Source organism: Bombus pascuorum, chromosome 13 (genome assembly GCF_905332965.1).
Source record: "Bombus pascuorum chromosome 13, iyBomPasc1.1, whole genome shotgun sequence".
Classification (NCBI taxonomy): Eukaryota; Metazoa; Arthropoda; class Insecta; order Hymenoptera; family Apidae; genus Bombus; species Bombus pascuorum.
Window position 1 is genome coordinate 11,360,455 of NC_083500.1, and position 14,359 is coordinate 11,374,813.

Consider the following 14,359-nt stretch of genomic DNA (forward strand, 5'->3'; position numbering starts at 1 on the left):
TTTGAATAACCAATTGTACGTTAAATTTTTTTAAATTTAAGATAGTCATTAATAGTTGTCCGTTGTATGACTGGTAATCCGGATTTTGTAAAACATACTTTATTTTAAAGTTTCAAGAATATAGCAACATAACGTGGGGAAATAATGATAAAATAAATTTGTTATTAATTAAAATAAATAAAAGCGGAAAGAACCGAAGAATTAAATCACAAACAGTATAAATGCGAAATATGTGTCGTTTAAAGATGCTACCGAACTTAACAAATGATCAACATCGAGTGAACGATGATACTATAGTTTCAATTCCAAGCCGGGATTTATATTTTTATTAAGTTTATAGCCCGTTGTTATAAGAGATATTAAATATCTAAAAAAAATAATGCAGCTTTCTTATCGCTGGAATCTTATTATTAGAAACATATGACTTGTTAACATTTTAAAAATATAACCAAAATTTGATAGTTCTTTTCGTACGTAAGTGCTTTATCAACATATGTATTCATAGTCCATCGAAATATAATATTTTTAATACTTGTGACGTTAAAAATTAATAATTATGCACGATAAATTGACAGTAATTAATTTTTGTATATATATAAATGAATAATACCTTCAAGGTAGGAATCATGTCAGAAAAATCAGTTTCTCCAGATTTAGTTATACAAAATCAGCCTAAAAAAGTTAAAAAATTTCGCAAGGTTAGTAAAAAGAAAAATAAAAAAATATCTAAGAGGGAAACTTCTAACGAACAACCAATGCTTGATGATAAGAAGGGAAAGGAAGAGGAAAATAAAGAAGAAATCAAAGCTCAGAAAGCTAAAGTCCCAAAAGAAAAAGATACATTCCCACAACATATTCCTGAAAAAGAAATTGACGAACTTTTAAGAAATGAAAATTCCAGTGAAACACAATATGTAGAAGGGCAGTTACGTGTCAATCCTTGGTGTCGTGAATATGCTTATTTATCTTTCTCTGATGATCAATGCGATCTACTAATCACTGGCTTAAGGGATAGAAATCGAGCTTTTGATGGTGATTTTGTTGTAGCACGTATAAATCAGCCAGAAAAATGGAAAACACATCAAGGGTACGAGCAAAAAACAGGTGTTGTTGTTTACATACGAGAGAAAATACATCCAAGAAGAACAGTTGGATACTTCAAACAAAATGGTGAATTTTTTTATCCCAGAGATCGTCGTGTACCATTAGTTAAGATAAGTAAGAAATCCTTGCAACAGTTTGATGTGTGTCAAAATTATAAAGACATATTATATTTGGTTGTTATAACTGACTGGATAAAGCCAAAGTTTGCATTTGGGTATGATAAAAATTTATAAATCTAAACAAGTAGAAGCTTCAATGATTGTTGAAATAATATACTCACTTACATGGTATACAGGCACATTGAAAAAATAATTGGAAGTATTGGCGATATAAAAGCAGAATCAAATGCAATATTACTTGAATATGATTTAGATGTTACACCTTATAGTCTAGATGTAACGAAGGAGCTTCCAAGTAGTGATTATTCTTTAACAGAGAATGATATTAAAGACAGAGAGGACTGGAAAGATGAATGCATATTTACTATCGATCCTGATACTGCTGTTGACTTAGATGACTCAGTCTCTTGCAAACCTTTGGAAAATGGAAATTATGAAGTAATTACACTGTTCTGTAGAGTTATCTCCAAAGAATATACCTCATTTGTTTGTCTATTTGTTTATGTGTGTGTGCGTGCGTGCGTGCGTGCGTGTATATATATATATATATACTTCTTTTTCTAGATTGGTGTACATATATCAGATGTTACTCATTATGTGGAATTCTTATCTCCATTGGATATTCAGGTTTCAAAACGAGCTACAACTATATATATGGCAGATAACGTATATCACATGTTACCAAAAGAATTATGTCAAATATGTTCTTTGTCACCTGGTCAGGATAAATTGGCTTTTTCTGTTATTTGGGAAATGACGCAAGATGCAAAAGTTGTTAAACATCGTTTTGCCAAAACTGTAATAAGATCATGCTGTCAAATGTCTTATCAGCACGTTCAGAAAATGATTGAAAATCCAGAATATAATTGGCCAGATAACTCTATATATATAGATGGAAATTACAAGCTTAATGATTTGTCAATAAAAGTAAACATTTTACACAATTTAGCTATTCAAATGCGTAAGAGAAGATTTCAAAATGGTGCGCTACAAATAGATCAACCAAAATTATATGTCAGGATTGATAGAATTACGGGTTTACCAATATCGTACAATATAGAAGAACAGCAAGATAGTAACAGGTATTTTTAGTATTTTTAAAGTTATACTATCCTTAAATAATGATATAAATGTGCATATACGTATATACATATACATATATGTATTTTTATATGTATATACATATACATTATATTTTAGACTTATAGAAGAGTTTATGTTGTTAGCTAATATGACAGTTGCTACACACTTATACAATGTAATTCCGGAGACTGCTTTATTACGCAACCATAGAGAGCCTTCAAAACATATTCTCAGTACAACGCAAGATATGCTGCAAAAATTTGGCATTCATTTAGACATTAAATCGTCTACATCTTTGCATGCTAGTATTAAACGTTGTGAAGAAGGATTAGAAGTTGAAGAAGATGAAGGATTAGAAACTGAAGAAGATGAAGGATTAGAAGCTGAAGAAGATGAAGGAAGAGTAATAATGAAATATAGGATGATGGTTATCAACAATCTTTGTTCCAGAGCAATGACTGTATGATTTTTTCTTCAGTTTTGAAGAACTTCTTAGTTAATATATAAAAATTGAAATCACTTTCTACATTCTTAGCGAGCAACCTACATATGTTCGTCTATGAAAGCAGAGGAGGAATTGAGACATTATGCCTTAAACATATCGCTTTATACGCATTTTACGTCCCCAATTAGAAGATATTCCGATTGTGTTGTACACCGTTTACTTTATTCAACTTTAAGAAATGTAGACATGCCTAAAGAATGGACTAAAACACTTTGCAAATCGTAAGTTACTTAGGAAAGGATTGGAATAATTAATTAGTATAACATGTACAAATGAAATATTTTTAATATTTTTATATGGTTTCTACCAAGACAGAATAGCGGCAAATTGTAATATAAAGAAATATAGTGCGAAACTAGCACAAGAGCGAAGTAACGAATTGTACTTCACGTATTTGATAGATTTAAAGGGTCCTATTGTTACATTGGGTATCGTGTTGAGTGTACATGAAACTTTTATAACTATTATATTGTGTCAACTTGGTATAAAATTAAGGGTTTCCTTCACACACTTAGAAGATTTGGCACTCGTCGAATATTCTTCGGAATGTTCCATTCCAACGATAAACATCTCTTGGAAACAATCTGCTATTACTCAGGTAATATAAAAAAGTACATTAATGTTGTGTATATTATCTAAATATAACAACAGCTTATACGACAGTATGAACAATATAATTTACCTGACGTTTTTCAGATAATAAATATTTTTACTTTATTGCATTTGAGAATCGAAAAGCATCCTGAATCTTTTCGATTAATTGGTACGCTTTTGCCACCGAAGCAGGAAATAGAAATATAATGGTATTTTACTGTAAATTAAATTTGAAAACGATCATTATAGAAATATTTATATATATTACATATTTATATACATGTACATTATTTTATTATACATTTTTAATATGATCGTGAAATGTTAATTTCATGATAAAAATTTCTTTATCTAAGAGATGTATTTTTAAGGAATTGATAGAAAAAATAAATCGGACATTTCACAAGAACATTATTTATTTCAATTATATATTAATGTACATTGTGGTAACATTTTTACATACTTGTAATCGTACAGTTACATTAATCGCTGAGCGATTATTACATATATAAATAAATAGCCCTTATTTATATTTAGCTTCATATCTGTACATAAAGTCATGTATACCATGTGCAAAGGATATATTTTATTTGCATACGAAAAGAGACATAATTGTGGAAGTAATTCAGATCTGTTAGTATTCAGTTTTCTGCTATTTTCTATGTAATTATATTTACACAATTAAATGATAACTTCTGCATGATTAACTAAAAAAAAGAAAATGACAAGTTTCTCAGGAAATATTATTTTCTTTATTTTAAGAAAGTATAAATGTTTCTTAATTTCATTCAAATTAATTGTTTTAAACATTAGTTTTTTACAATAGAGCATGATCGTGTTATTTTGTCACTAACGAGTTCTCAATTAAAATGTAACTTTACTTTCATAACAGTATGTACTTTGAAATTTATTTCCTTAGAATTTATTGAAGAGTTATAGAGCTTTGTACATTGAATATTTTAAAGTCAAAAATTACAGTTTATGCTATATTTCAAAAGTTGTTGATTTGATCAATAATAAAAGGATAACGGGAATCTTGGGCTCTACAAAATGACATATAGTCGTTAACCGTGCAAAATATTCATTGCTGTTTTTGAACATTATATTTTTGTAATTCAGATCAAATGTATCGACAATGTGTAATGTAAAGTATCCGCATTAAAACAAGAAAGCGACACATTGAATAACAGTCTTTTTAATCTATTTCGTATCGCTTACGCTAATAAATTATAATACTAAGAATTAAAGTATAATTAATATAAGTTAGTTTCTGGATTTTTTAGATCAAGTGTGATAGAGAATGTACATTAAAGAATCTTCTAAATTCTTGTTGTTATCGAGGAAAACTTATACTAGATATATTAGGTTAATGCATGTGATTGTTACTGTTCTTACGATTGAGACTTATTTTGATGTTCATAATTTACAAGTCTCTGACCAACAAGATATTTATCATTTTTTATATGTTCATAAAGCTTTTTGAACTGTCGAATTTGAAAGTAAATAACAATACATATTAAGTGTACTAATAACAGGAAAGGATACAAATGTCTAGCAATTAGAATTTGTGTTTGTAGATTCGTGATTAAAAGTGGGACTATTCCGTAAGCTACAGCGTAGGGAACAGCTAAAGCAAGACCGAAACAACATATTACCGGTGCTGCTAATTCTGTAACGATGAATTTCAAATCTATTTCCCTAATACCATCGTTGTATGCTCTTTCAATTGCAAGACGAATTCTCCAATCCGGTCCCATCATAATTATAGCGGTCGCTATTTTTGTGTACAATACACCTAGGGCCCAATCTTGCCAGATAAACAAAATAGGATTTTGTTCTAGCGGTACACGCAATGGTACAACAACGACTAGTTCAAGAAGTAGACCAAACAAAAGCGGTATTAGGCCAATAAGTAGGAAAAATGCTACTGATGCTTTAACACCTATGATCGCCCAATGTTTTATTCTATCTAAAAGAGCTCTTCGACCACGAGGCAACCAAGAAAATGCTAAGGCTAATCCTCTTGCTGCTGCCCAACATACGTACATTCCACAAGCTATGGTGTATAATTCATGTACTCGTCCAGATAAAGCAACTGCAGCTTCGTTGGTATCTGAAATATTAAAAACAACGCTATAATCAGAAGGATAATTTGGGAGGAAGTAGATCGACCAAGTATGTCGACAGGAAAGATGAATAAGCATTTCATACTTTAAAAAGCGAACTTACCAGACCCACTTAAGGCAGGTGGTAATACTGGTGGAGACGGAGCCGGAGCTCCGACCATCCACAATGCCATAACTCTGCGTCCAAGCCAAACAGGGAGAATCATTGCAATTAAACTAGCGATAACAAGAGAAACGCAAACACAAAACAGAAGGCCAATTAGACGAGCAGGAAACCAGCGTGGTCTGATATACGGTTGGAAACCTGTTGGTCCTCCTCTTTGTAACAGCGCTTGATGCGCTGCTCCTAAATCAGGATGTTGCGGTTCCTCAATTACGGCCGGCCCTGGATCTTCAGTTTGTTCTCTTAAAAGATACGATTGGAGATCTAACATCCAGGCTACCACTCGACACCACCCTCTTATTAGGGCTTTTAACCATGTACGTGTATGAGATTGCTCCAGTAACGCAGGAAGAATAACTTGTAGTAATAGCAGTTCTAGAGACAATTCGCTGATCTAATTTAAAAATAAAGAAACAAATAAAGTTAATACATCACAATTGTTAGTAAGAGGAATTTTTAATTTTCTCTTTTAACTAATAATTAACTTCTTACCTGAGCTTCGCTCTGAATAGTCACGGTATATGGCAAAAATCCTGGCCATGCCCATCTTAAGAGTTTCACAGGTAACCATAGCATTAATAAAATAGCAGTTCCAAATATCACTGCAGATGCTACGAGCCTTCTAACATGTCTTAAAATTGGAAGATGTATCATTTCTTGTATAGGAGAAAAGTCGGGATCATTTAAATTTCTTAAGAACCAAAGTACTCCTGGCCGTAACACTTCTCGTAATAACAGAATGAACGAAGCAAAGTAGTATATATAAATCATTCCCACCAACCAATGTAAGAACATTGAAGTACCAGGGGCTAGTTTAAATGAAGATTCTCTGTCTCGAAGTGTGGCGTCGAACATTGCTAATGAACAAATGTCTAACCACCAACCACAAACCAGAGGAAGTACTCCTATCTCAACGACCGAAAGTAAAGAAACCTTTACTATAACGTAACATAAGCCCAATAATCGTTGGGAGCGTTGAAAACCTAAAGGTGCTGCTAATGTATGAAGGACCACCAGCCCCACTCCGGTAACACAATAACCACATAATGTAGTTACTAATCCTTCAAAGTGTGAAGCAGCTGCATATTCTTGTAGATCTAGCAATGCTATTGCAAAACTACCGACATAGTATGGATAAAAAGCGAAAACCTGAAAATAAGAACATTGCATTTCGTACGACAAAAACTGATTATTTTGTCTTATATTTACGCTTTAGAACATATAAACAAAGCATACCATAATAAATAGCGTATTTAATGAAACGACCCAAAATACGTGTCCAAGAAAAACAAGGGATCCATCTAAGCCTAAAAGGCGCTCCCAAGTTAACTCTTCCGCGGGCCTATCCCACTCTAATGGATTCCAGTTTGCTTCCTCATCTTCTCCTTGAGCCTGACCCTGGGCTTGATCCCTCCACCCCTCCCCAACTCTCACGTTTGCTTGTTCACCATCTATACCCAATTCATCTCTAGGTGCTGCAGGTTGTTCTGCATCCCTTGGTGGAATCAGTGGTTCTACATTTCGAGGTACTACTACATGCGGTTCGACAGGTTGTTCTATTTGTTGATCAGCGCTTGGCTCAATGTCCCTACCAATTCCTTCAACTTCATTGATTCTTTGATTATTTGGTAAATTATTTTCTTCTACCCTATGTCCTTCCACGTTTTCCACATTATCATTGTTTGAATTTTCTGGTAAAATTGGTGGTTCATCAGCAAAGGGTGGCACATTATTATTATCTTGAATTTCTTGTTGAAGAGCTCTTTGCTCTTGAAACTGTTGCATGGGAATCTCTAAGTTAGGTGGTGGATTGTCAACTGGGGGCAATTGTACATTATCTCGATCAAGCCAATCAGGACCACCAGCATGTAAAATTTGTTCTCTTAGCCATACTAAACCGATAAATGCAAACAGAGTACAAGTTACCACAAAGCATCCATGAAATACATCTGATGATATATTTTCAGCAGATAACATATCCATTGGTAATGACATTATCTGTGAATAAAAGAAATGGATACTTCATTTTTTGACATAAAGTATTAAAAATTTAGATATATTTTAAAGTTATAAGAAAATATTTACTCGAACCAGGTCTAGAGGGCCACTGAATAATGCCCTGTAAGTTCGGCAAGCTGTCAGTGGAACAACTCCTAACCATGCTATTGCAACCAAGGTATAATGTAACCAATATTTTACTGCTGTTACAATGTTGGAAAATAATCCTCCAATAACATCTCTTAATGGTAAACGACGTGGCATATCTGGGCTATAAATCGGTGTAAAAGAAAAGCGATATCCGCAAAGTTCACAATATTCTTTACGCGAATATCGCATCCATTGTACTAAACATTCCTGATGTATCCATTTAATACTGCCTGTGCAGATACAGGGATGAAAGAGCGGTCTATCAGCAAGACCTTCAGATCTGCAAACTCTGCAGATGTCTGCTCCTGACATGTCCTCCGTCATGTTTGGTTTTGTTTAAAATAACTGACTAAAACAACGATCAATTTTCTGAAAGGAAAATGTTTAAAAAATTGTATAGTAAAAATGCAGAATATATATCTATTTCCTAAATAACGAAATAATAATGGTTACAAGGTCGTGTGCATAAATGTATTTAAATTATTAAAATACAACCAAGAGAAGTTAAAAGTCGTGGAATTATTAAATGTGAAACAATAAGAAAGAACATTAAATGGTAAAATGACAGAGCAAAAATAAAAGACTACATCGAAAGTGCGGAATGTGTCACTGGGAATATTTAATATTAAACACATAAAAAATTTTACTTTAAAAAATTTAATCTAATTTCATAAACTGGATAATATTACTTACATAATAACATCGTTTACTTACTCATGCTCTGATAAAGATGCACAAAATCCAAAATTAGTGTGCAAAATATTGAAAATGTCTACTGCTACTTCCAGTTCTTTTCTTCTTGCATCGACATACTTGCAACGTTTGCAATAAAAATGTTACTGTTCTTCCTAAACGGTGTGTATTCTATCATTTTTAATCTGCTACAAATTACACATCCCAATACGTAAAGATTTCATTAAATTACGACATTCAATTTGACTGATACCTATTGAGTTGTACGCAATTTTCTTTCAATAGGAATTATTAAGTGAAGAAGTTTCATACATTGCTTAACCAGCTGAAGTAGTCAAACAATGTTAAGGGCGGCAATTGAAAGTTAATTTTCTTGTGTAAGTTGTATTTAATGTAATAAGAAAGAATGTAAAAATATATGAGTTATTGTACTTGACGATTTTAATTAAAAAATAGGTAAATAAGATGACAGCTACACTTTTTATTTTAACACGATGATATCTTGTAAAGTTATTAAACACAATAATTTATAACCCTATTGGAATAAAAACCTATTGTACATATTAAGTGATGTTGTTTGTTACAAAGGTATTTAATACTACAAAGTTAAGTTTATGTAAATCAAAACAACACTATCAGATTTTTACAAGGTTTAAAAGTTCTTTTACGGTTATGAAAGTTCTCAACGTTGCGGAAAAGAACGATGCCGCAAAAAGTATCGCGGGCTATTTGTCTCGTGGCTCTTCTAAACGGGTATTTGAAAAGTTACTTTAATTGAAATATACGACAAATGTATAAATTTTTTATATGAACAATATTTTTGCTTTATGTTCTTTTTAGAGAGAAGGATTATCGCCATATAATAAAATTTATGAATTTAACTCATATTTATGGAATCAAAATTGCGAAATGATCATGACCTCTGTATCTGGTCATTTATTAAATTATGAGTTTGTTGGGGCATATCGTAAATGGCAAGGTTGTCATCCATTAAGTTTATTCGATGCACCTGTAATAAAGCAATGTCCGGAAGAGAATTCTACTAAGATTAAAAAGACTTTGGAAAGGGAAGTACAGAAATGTGGTGCATTAATTATTTGGACTGATTGTGATCGTGAAGGAGAGAATATAGGTTTTGAAATTATTCAAGTCTGTTGTGCAATTAAGCCTAATATTCGTATATATAGGTATTTATCAAATGTGTTATCCATGAAATTATATCTTTTTTCATGTAATAATATATGTGTTATTTAATAGAGCAAAATTTTCTGAGATTACGCAAGCATCTGTAAATAGAAGTCTTCAAAATTTATGTGAACCAGATAAAGCAATTAGTGATGCTGTTGATGTACGAAGTGAATTGGATCTAAGAATAGGTATTTAAAAAATATCTATAATAACATCATATATCTATGAACTTAAATGTAAGAGGAACAACATTGCAGGTGCTGCATTTACAAGATTTCAAACACTGAGACTGAAACAAGTATTTCCCAGGACTCTGGCTGATATGCTGATTAGTTATGGTAGCTGTCAGTTTCCTACATTAGGATTTGTAGTTGAAAGATTTTTAGCCATAAAAAGATTTAAGTCAGAACCATACTGGAAGATAAAAGTAATGGATATCCGTGATAATATTTCTGTGGAATTTAGATGGGCAAGAGGAACACTATTTGAAAAATTGCCTTGTGAAGTATTTTTGGATATATGTTTGGAACAGCCTATGGCTACTGTTAAAAAAGTATTAAGTAAACCTAAGAATAAGTGGAGACCACTACCACTGGACACAATTGTAAGTAATAAAGTAGTAGTTTCAGTAAGAAAACATACAATGCAATTTATTTAATTATGTTAAATATACCTAGGAGCTGGAAAAGCAAGGCTCTCGTAAACTTCATTTAAGCGCGAAGGAGACTATGAGAATTGCGGAAAAATTATATACTCAAGGTTTGATCAGTTACCCACGTACAGAAACAAATATATTTCCAAAAGAATTGAATTTAGTTCCATTGGTGGATCAACAAGTAACCAATTCAGCATGGGGCAATTTTGCACAGCAATTATTAGAAAAAGGATTGACTCCTAGACAAGGCAAGAAAAGCGATCAAGCACATCCTCCAATACATCCAATAAAATATGCTGATAGTTTAAATGGTATGCGCACAAATTTAACACTTATTAAATACTTGTTAACGGAAAATGTTCTGCCGTTAATTTACGATAAATTATTTAACGACAGGCAATGAAGCTAAAGTTTATGAATTTGTGGTTCGACACTTTTTGGCTTGTTTATCATGTGATGCGGTAGGCCAAGAAACAACAGTAGAGATCGATATAGCTGGTGAAAAATTTGCTGCTAATGGTCTACAAATTATTGAAAAGAATTATTTAAATGTGTACATATATGAAAAATGGAACGACAAAGAAATTCATATATATCAAGAAGGACAAGTTTTCCAACCAACCAGCATAGATATGATAGAGGAAAAAACAAGCCCCCCACAACTGTTGACTGAAGCTGATTTGATCAGTTTGATGGATAAGTACGGTATTGGTACCGATGCTACTCATGCAGAGCATATAGATACAATAAAATCGCGTCATTATGTGGGTTTGATAGATGGAAAGCATCTAATACCTGGAAAACTTGGGATTGGATTGGTAATGGGTTATGATAATATGGGATTTGAAATGTCAAAACCAAACTTAAGAGCTGAACTCGAAAAGGATCTTAAATTGTACGTCGATCTTTTATTTCCTTTTTAACAACAGAAAGAACATCTGAATATTTCAATCGAATTTTAATTGTTTACATTTACGTCTAGGATATGTGATCGACAAAAAAGTCCGAAAGATGTTTTGGAAATTCAACTAAAGAAATATCGTGATCTATTTAAACTAACGTTAGAACGTGCTAATTTAATCGATATTGCTTTAGCCGATTACCTTGATGAACGACCGAGTAATACACAGGTAGAAATTAGTCATCCACCTCAAGAAATTATCTTTAAGTGTCCGAAATGCAACTCAGATATGATCCTTAAAGATAGAAAGCAAGGCACGGGAAAGTATATTGGTTGCATGTCGTTTCCAACATGTAATAATGTAATTTGGTTCCCTCAGACTATTGAACATGTCGAAGTTTTGGATGAAGTTTGTTCAGAAGTAAACATTATATGTTACACAATATTTATAATTATTATATGATATATTATAATATGCATATAATTAAAACTATTATTTTTAGTGTACAGGAAATATTCGTAAATTAAAATTTAAACTATTGAGAAACGCTTTCCCCATTTATGGTACTGATTATACAACTTGCATAGGTGGTTGTGATCCTATGTTCAACGAAGTATTAAATATAAAGAACGAATGTATTAAAAGTCAAGAATCTGGTTACCACAGTACATTTAACAGGACTATTGTGTCAAATTCATCTTCAACAAGGAACACTGTAACTCACCCATCTTCAAATGCTGAAAACAGGAGTTTATCTGAAAGCAACGCATCTATAGGGTCCATGCGAAATGAAAACGATGATCGTTATACAAGCAGATCAAGAAATGTTAAAAGGCAAAATGTTTCAAAGAATAATACATGGATCGATGCTAATAATGTCAATTCTTCAAATAATGATCAAAGGTTGATTAGAAATGAACAAAAAACATGGGGTAACATCGATGACGATGCTATTATTATGTGTAATTGCCATGAAAATGCGATTCGATTAACAGTAAAGAAAGAAGGACCAAATCATGGTACAGGCGCCTTAGACACTTATGAAGGATTTTTCATTAAATATGACTTGTTATAACCTTGTTTCACGACATTTTAGGAAGGATATTTTACAAATGTGCGAAGCGTGAAAATAGTTGTAACTTTTTTCTTTGGGCATCAGAAGACAATACACAACAAATGCAAAATAATACAAATAGTAGTTCAAGCCAGATGTTCATTGCCAGTACAAGCACTAGATCAAATGTTGGTGTTAATAGTTATCAAGATGTTCCTATGTTATCACACAATGACGTTAAATGTCATTGTAATCAAAACGCAATACAGTAAGCAAATATGTAACTAAACTTTTTTGACATTTTTAATATCTAGAAAATATTATTATTTGAATACGGATTGTAGGCGGATTGTACAGAAAGATGGTCCAAATAAAGGACGTCCTTTTTACTCATGCCCTAAGGGTATAAACGAATCTTGCAAATTTTTTCAATGGGCGGATGAAAATAGGGGAAATACATATAATGTGTCTGGAGGACAAGATAAAAGAACATTTAGAGAAGAGAAAAATTTATCAAAAAGACGTCAAATTGCTACTGGTAAAAGAAAGTGTGGAATCTGCGGTACAGAAGGTTTGTGTTTTATTGTACATAATGTTCTAATGTGGAATGTATTATTTTCATTATGGTATATGATTTTATTCTTAGGACATACAAGAAGGACTTGTCCCGAGAATGCAATGGATTAAAAGAAAAGAGTATAATACAAAAACTCAGTATAATGACAGAAATGTAATTATCTTTTATATTCCATATGATCACTTTCTAAAATATACAATATGCTTTAGAATATAATAACATAAATATACATGTGTATATATATATATAAATTAAGAGTAGAGTGATTAAGTACAAGATTATAGTTGAATATATATGAATATATACTATATATGTACAAATGTATAAATTAATAATAAATTAAGTACAAGATTTTAAATACATCATACAAGATACATCATATAGCTGTATGAACACATTTGTTTAATTTGATATGTAAAAGAAAGGATGAATTATGATAATGTGCTCTCTATATCAAGATTCTCTGTTCTTGTTGTATGATAATTTCTGTTTTAGTCTATCTAGTTCTTCCTTCTGTGAATAATATTCTGCTGTTGTTTGTGTCAACTGTAAAAGATGAAATAAAACAAATGTATAATTTTTATATGAAAATAAGATGTTAGATACTGTATTAAATATTATGTATTTTGATAAGAAACAAAGTATTAATAACCATATCAAGAAGTACTTCAAATTTTAGCTTTAATAAGTTGTTTTCATCTTCCAATCTCTTTACTTCCTTTTTTAATTTCTCATTTTCTTTGTACGTGCTTCCGATTTTACCAGATTCTGAAACAATATAAGTTCCGTATCATATTAACAGATCGCTTAAAAAGTATTTTTCATTGTAAATTTACCTGGGATCCACGAACCAGATTCAAAGACAGTTTCTTGGTCTCCTAATTTTAAATGTATAGGACCAACATTAGGTCCCAATTCTTTTTCTATACGTTTCGGACTGAAATCTTTGTTCGCTAAGAAAACTCCTACTTTTCTTGTAGGGGTCTTTTTGGGGGAGAATTTATTTGAAAATAATGGCATTGCATATATGTACCAATGATATGATGACGTGACAATGATTTATCTAAATGCAAAGGTTAAATATCAATCTGATGGTATTTCAACTGAAATACTGACTTGAAAAAAAGAACGGATTTTATCTTATTATTTTACTTCAAACTTAAAAAAATTTACTTTTCTAAGCACATTGTATTAAAAACTTAGTAACCGCAGTTTTATTAACGAAAGGAAAATTTACCATAGAAGATAGCAAATAATATGTATGTATATGTTGCGATAATTATAGTATTATACTATTTTAGTTGACAGAGTATTGTAGTAATCGCGATTGTACTATCTGCATCAAATTTTCGTATTTGTAACATACAATTAGGGTATTACGTATTATAAGCGATACGTTAGCAGTGTTCCAAAAATTTTTGTTTACATTGACGCCGTTTACACCATTT

At 31.7% G+C, this 14,359-nt stretch overlaps 4 protein-coding genes across 5 annotated transcripts; 2 read left to right on the forward strand and 2 right to left on the reverse strand.

Moving 5' to 3' along the window:
- Positions 1-54: 54 nt before the first annotated feature.
- On the forward strand, positions 55-3,941 carry LOC132913172 (DIS3-like exonuclease 2). The gene is made up of 7 exons (XM_060971230.1): positions 55-1,318; positions 1,400-1,661; positions 1,788-2,305; positions 2,424-2,766; positions 2,842-3,032; positions 3,127-3,409; positions 3,508-3,941. The coding sequence occupies exons 1-7, from the start codon at positions 600-602 to the stop codon at positions 3,610-3,612; spliced, it is 2,421 nt and encodes an 806-aa protein (XP_060827213.1). The 5' UTR covers positions 55-599; the 3' UTR covers positions 3,613-3,941.
- LOC132913170 (E3 ubiquitin-protein ligase MARCHF6) lies at positions 3,804-8,786 on the reverse strand. Its single transcript, XM_060971218.1, has 6 exons — positions 8,557-8,786; positions 7,780-8,211; positions 6,931-7,692; positions 6,187-6,843; positions 5,635-6,088; positions 3,804-5,518 (listed from the first exon to the last, which is right to left on the reverse strand). The coding sequence occupies exons 2-6, from the start codon at positions 8,164-8,166 to the stop codon at positions 4,797-4,799; spliced, it is 2,982 nt and encodes a 993-aa protein (XP_060827201.1). The 5' UTR covers positions 8,167-8,211; positions 8,557-8,786; the 3' UTR covers positions 3,804-4,796.
- Positions 8,787-8,875: 89 nt separating this feature from the next.
- Positions 8,876-13,269, forward strand: LOC132913169 (DNA topoisomerase 3-alpha). Of its 2 annotated transcripts, none has more exons than XM_060971216.1 (11): positions 8,876-9,288; positions 9,376-9,722; positions 9,793-9,911; positions 9,981-10,327; positions 10,401-10,689; positions 10,775-11,273; positions 11,361-11,700; positions 11,783-12,299; positions 12,377-12,602; positions 12,679-12,905; positions 12,981-13,269. In XM_060971216.1, exons 1-11 carry the CDS (start codon positions 9,106-9,108, stop codon positions 13,019-13,021), a joined length of 3,135 nt encoding a protein of 1,044 aa, XP_060827199.1. In that variant the 5' UTR covers positions 8,876-9,105; the 3' UTR covers positions 13,022-13,269. The 2 variants fall into 2 exon arrangements, with proteins under 2 accessions (XP_060827199.1, XP_060827200.1); XM_060971217.1 differs by having other exon boundaries at positions 8,879-8,991.
- LOC132913188 (protein chibby homolog 1) lies at positions 13,046-14,333 on the reverse strand. Its single transcript, XM_060971267.1, has 3 exons — positions 13,748-14,333; positions 13,564-13,679; positions 13,046-13,457 (listed from the first exon to the last, which is right to left on the reverse strand). The coding sequence occupies exons 1-3, from the start codon at positions 13,929-13,931 to the stop codon at positions 13,365-13,367; spliced, it is 393 nt and encodes a 130-aa protein (XP_060827250.1). The 5' UTR covers positions 13,932-14,333; the 3' UTR covers positions 13,046-13,364.
- Between the last annotated feature and the right edge of the window lie 26 nt (positions 14,334-14,359).

What these genes read in the sequence shown, in the direction of transcription:
- LOC132913172 (XM_060971230.1), top strand. Translation starts at nt 600, where the DNA reads ATGAATAATACCTTCAAGGTAGGAATCATGTCAGAAAAATCAGTTTCT. An exon ending in TTTGTTCCAGAGCAATGACT is followed by an intron (nt 2,767 to 2,841) that starts GTATGATTTTTT and finishes CTACATTCTTAG; the next exon opens with CGAGCAACCTACATATGTTC. An exon ending in ACTAAAACACTTTGCAAATC is followed by an intron (nt 3,033 to 3,126) that starts GTAAGTTACTTA and finishes CTACCAAGACAG; the next exon opens with AATAGCGGCAAATTGTAATA.
- LOC132913170 (XM_060971218.1), bottom strand. Translation starts at nt 8,166, where the DNA reads ATGACGGAGGACATGTCAGGAGCAGACATCTGCAGAGTTTGCAGATCT. An exon ending in GCCCTCTAGACCTGGTTCGA is followed by an intron (nt 7,693 to 7,779) that starts GTAAATATTTTC and finishes TTTTATTCACAG; the next exon opens with ATAATGTCATTACCAATGGA. An exon ending in TAAATACGCTATTTATTATG is followed by an intron (nt 6,844 to 6,930) that starts GTATGCTTTGTT and finishes TCTTATTTTCAG; the next exon opens with GTTTTCGCTTTTTATCCATA.
- LOC132913169 (XM_060971216.1), top strand. Translation starts at nt 9,106, where the DNA reads ATGTTGTTTGTTACAAAGGTATTTAATACTACAAAGTTAAGTTTATGT. An exon ending in GAAAGAAGGACCAAATCATG is followed by an intron (nt 12,300 to 12,376) that starts GTACAGGCGCCT and finishes ACGACATTTTAG; the next exon opens with GAAGGATATTTTACAAATGT. An exon ending in TGTAATCAAAACGCAATACA is followed by an intron (nt 12,603 to 12,678) that starts GTAAGCAAATAT and finishes TACGGATTGTAG; the next exon opens with GCGGATTGTACAGAAAGATG.
- LOC132913188 (XM_060971267.1), bottom strand. Translation starts at nt 13,931, where the DNA reads ATGCCATTATTTTCAAATAAATTCTCCCCCAAAAAGACCCCTACAAGA. An exon ending in ATCTGGTTCGTGGATCCCAG is followed by an intron (nt 13,680 to 13,747) that starts GTAAATTTACAA and finishes ATATTGTTTCAG; the next exon opens with AATCTGGTAAAATCGGAAGC. An exon ending in TTGAAGTACTTCTTGATATG is followed by an intron (nt 13,458 to 13,563) that starts GTTATTAATACT and finishes CATCTTTTACAG; the next exon opens with TTGACACAAACAACAGCAGA.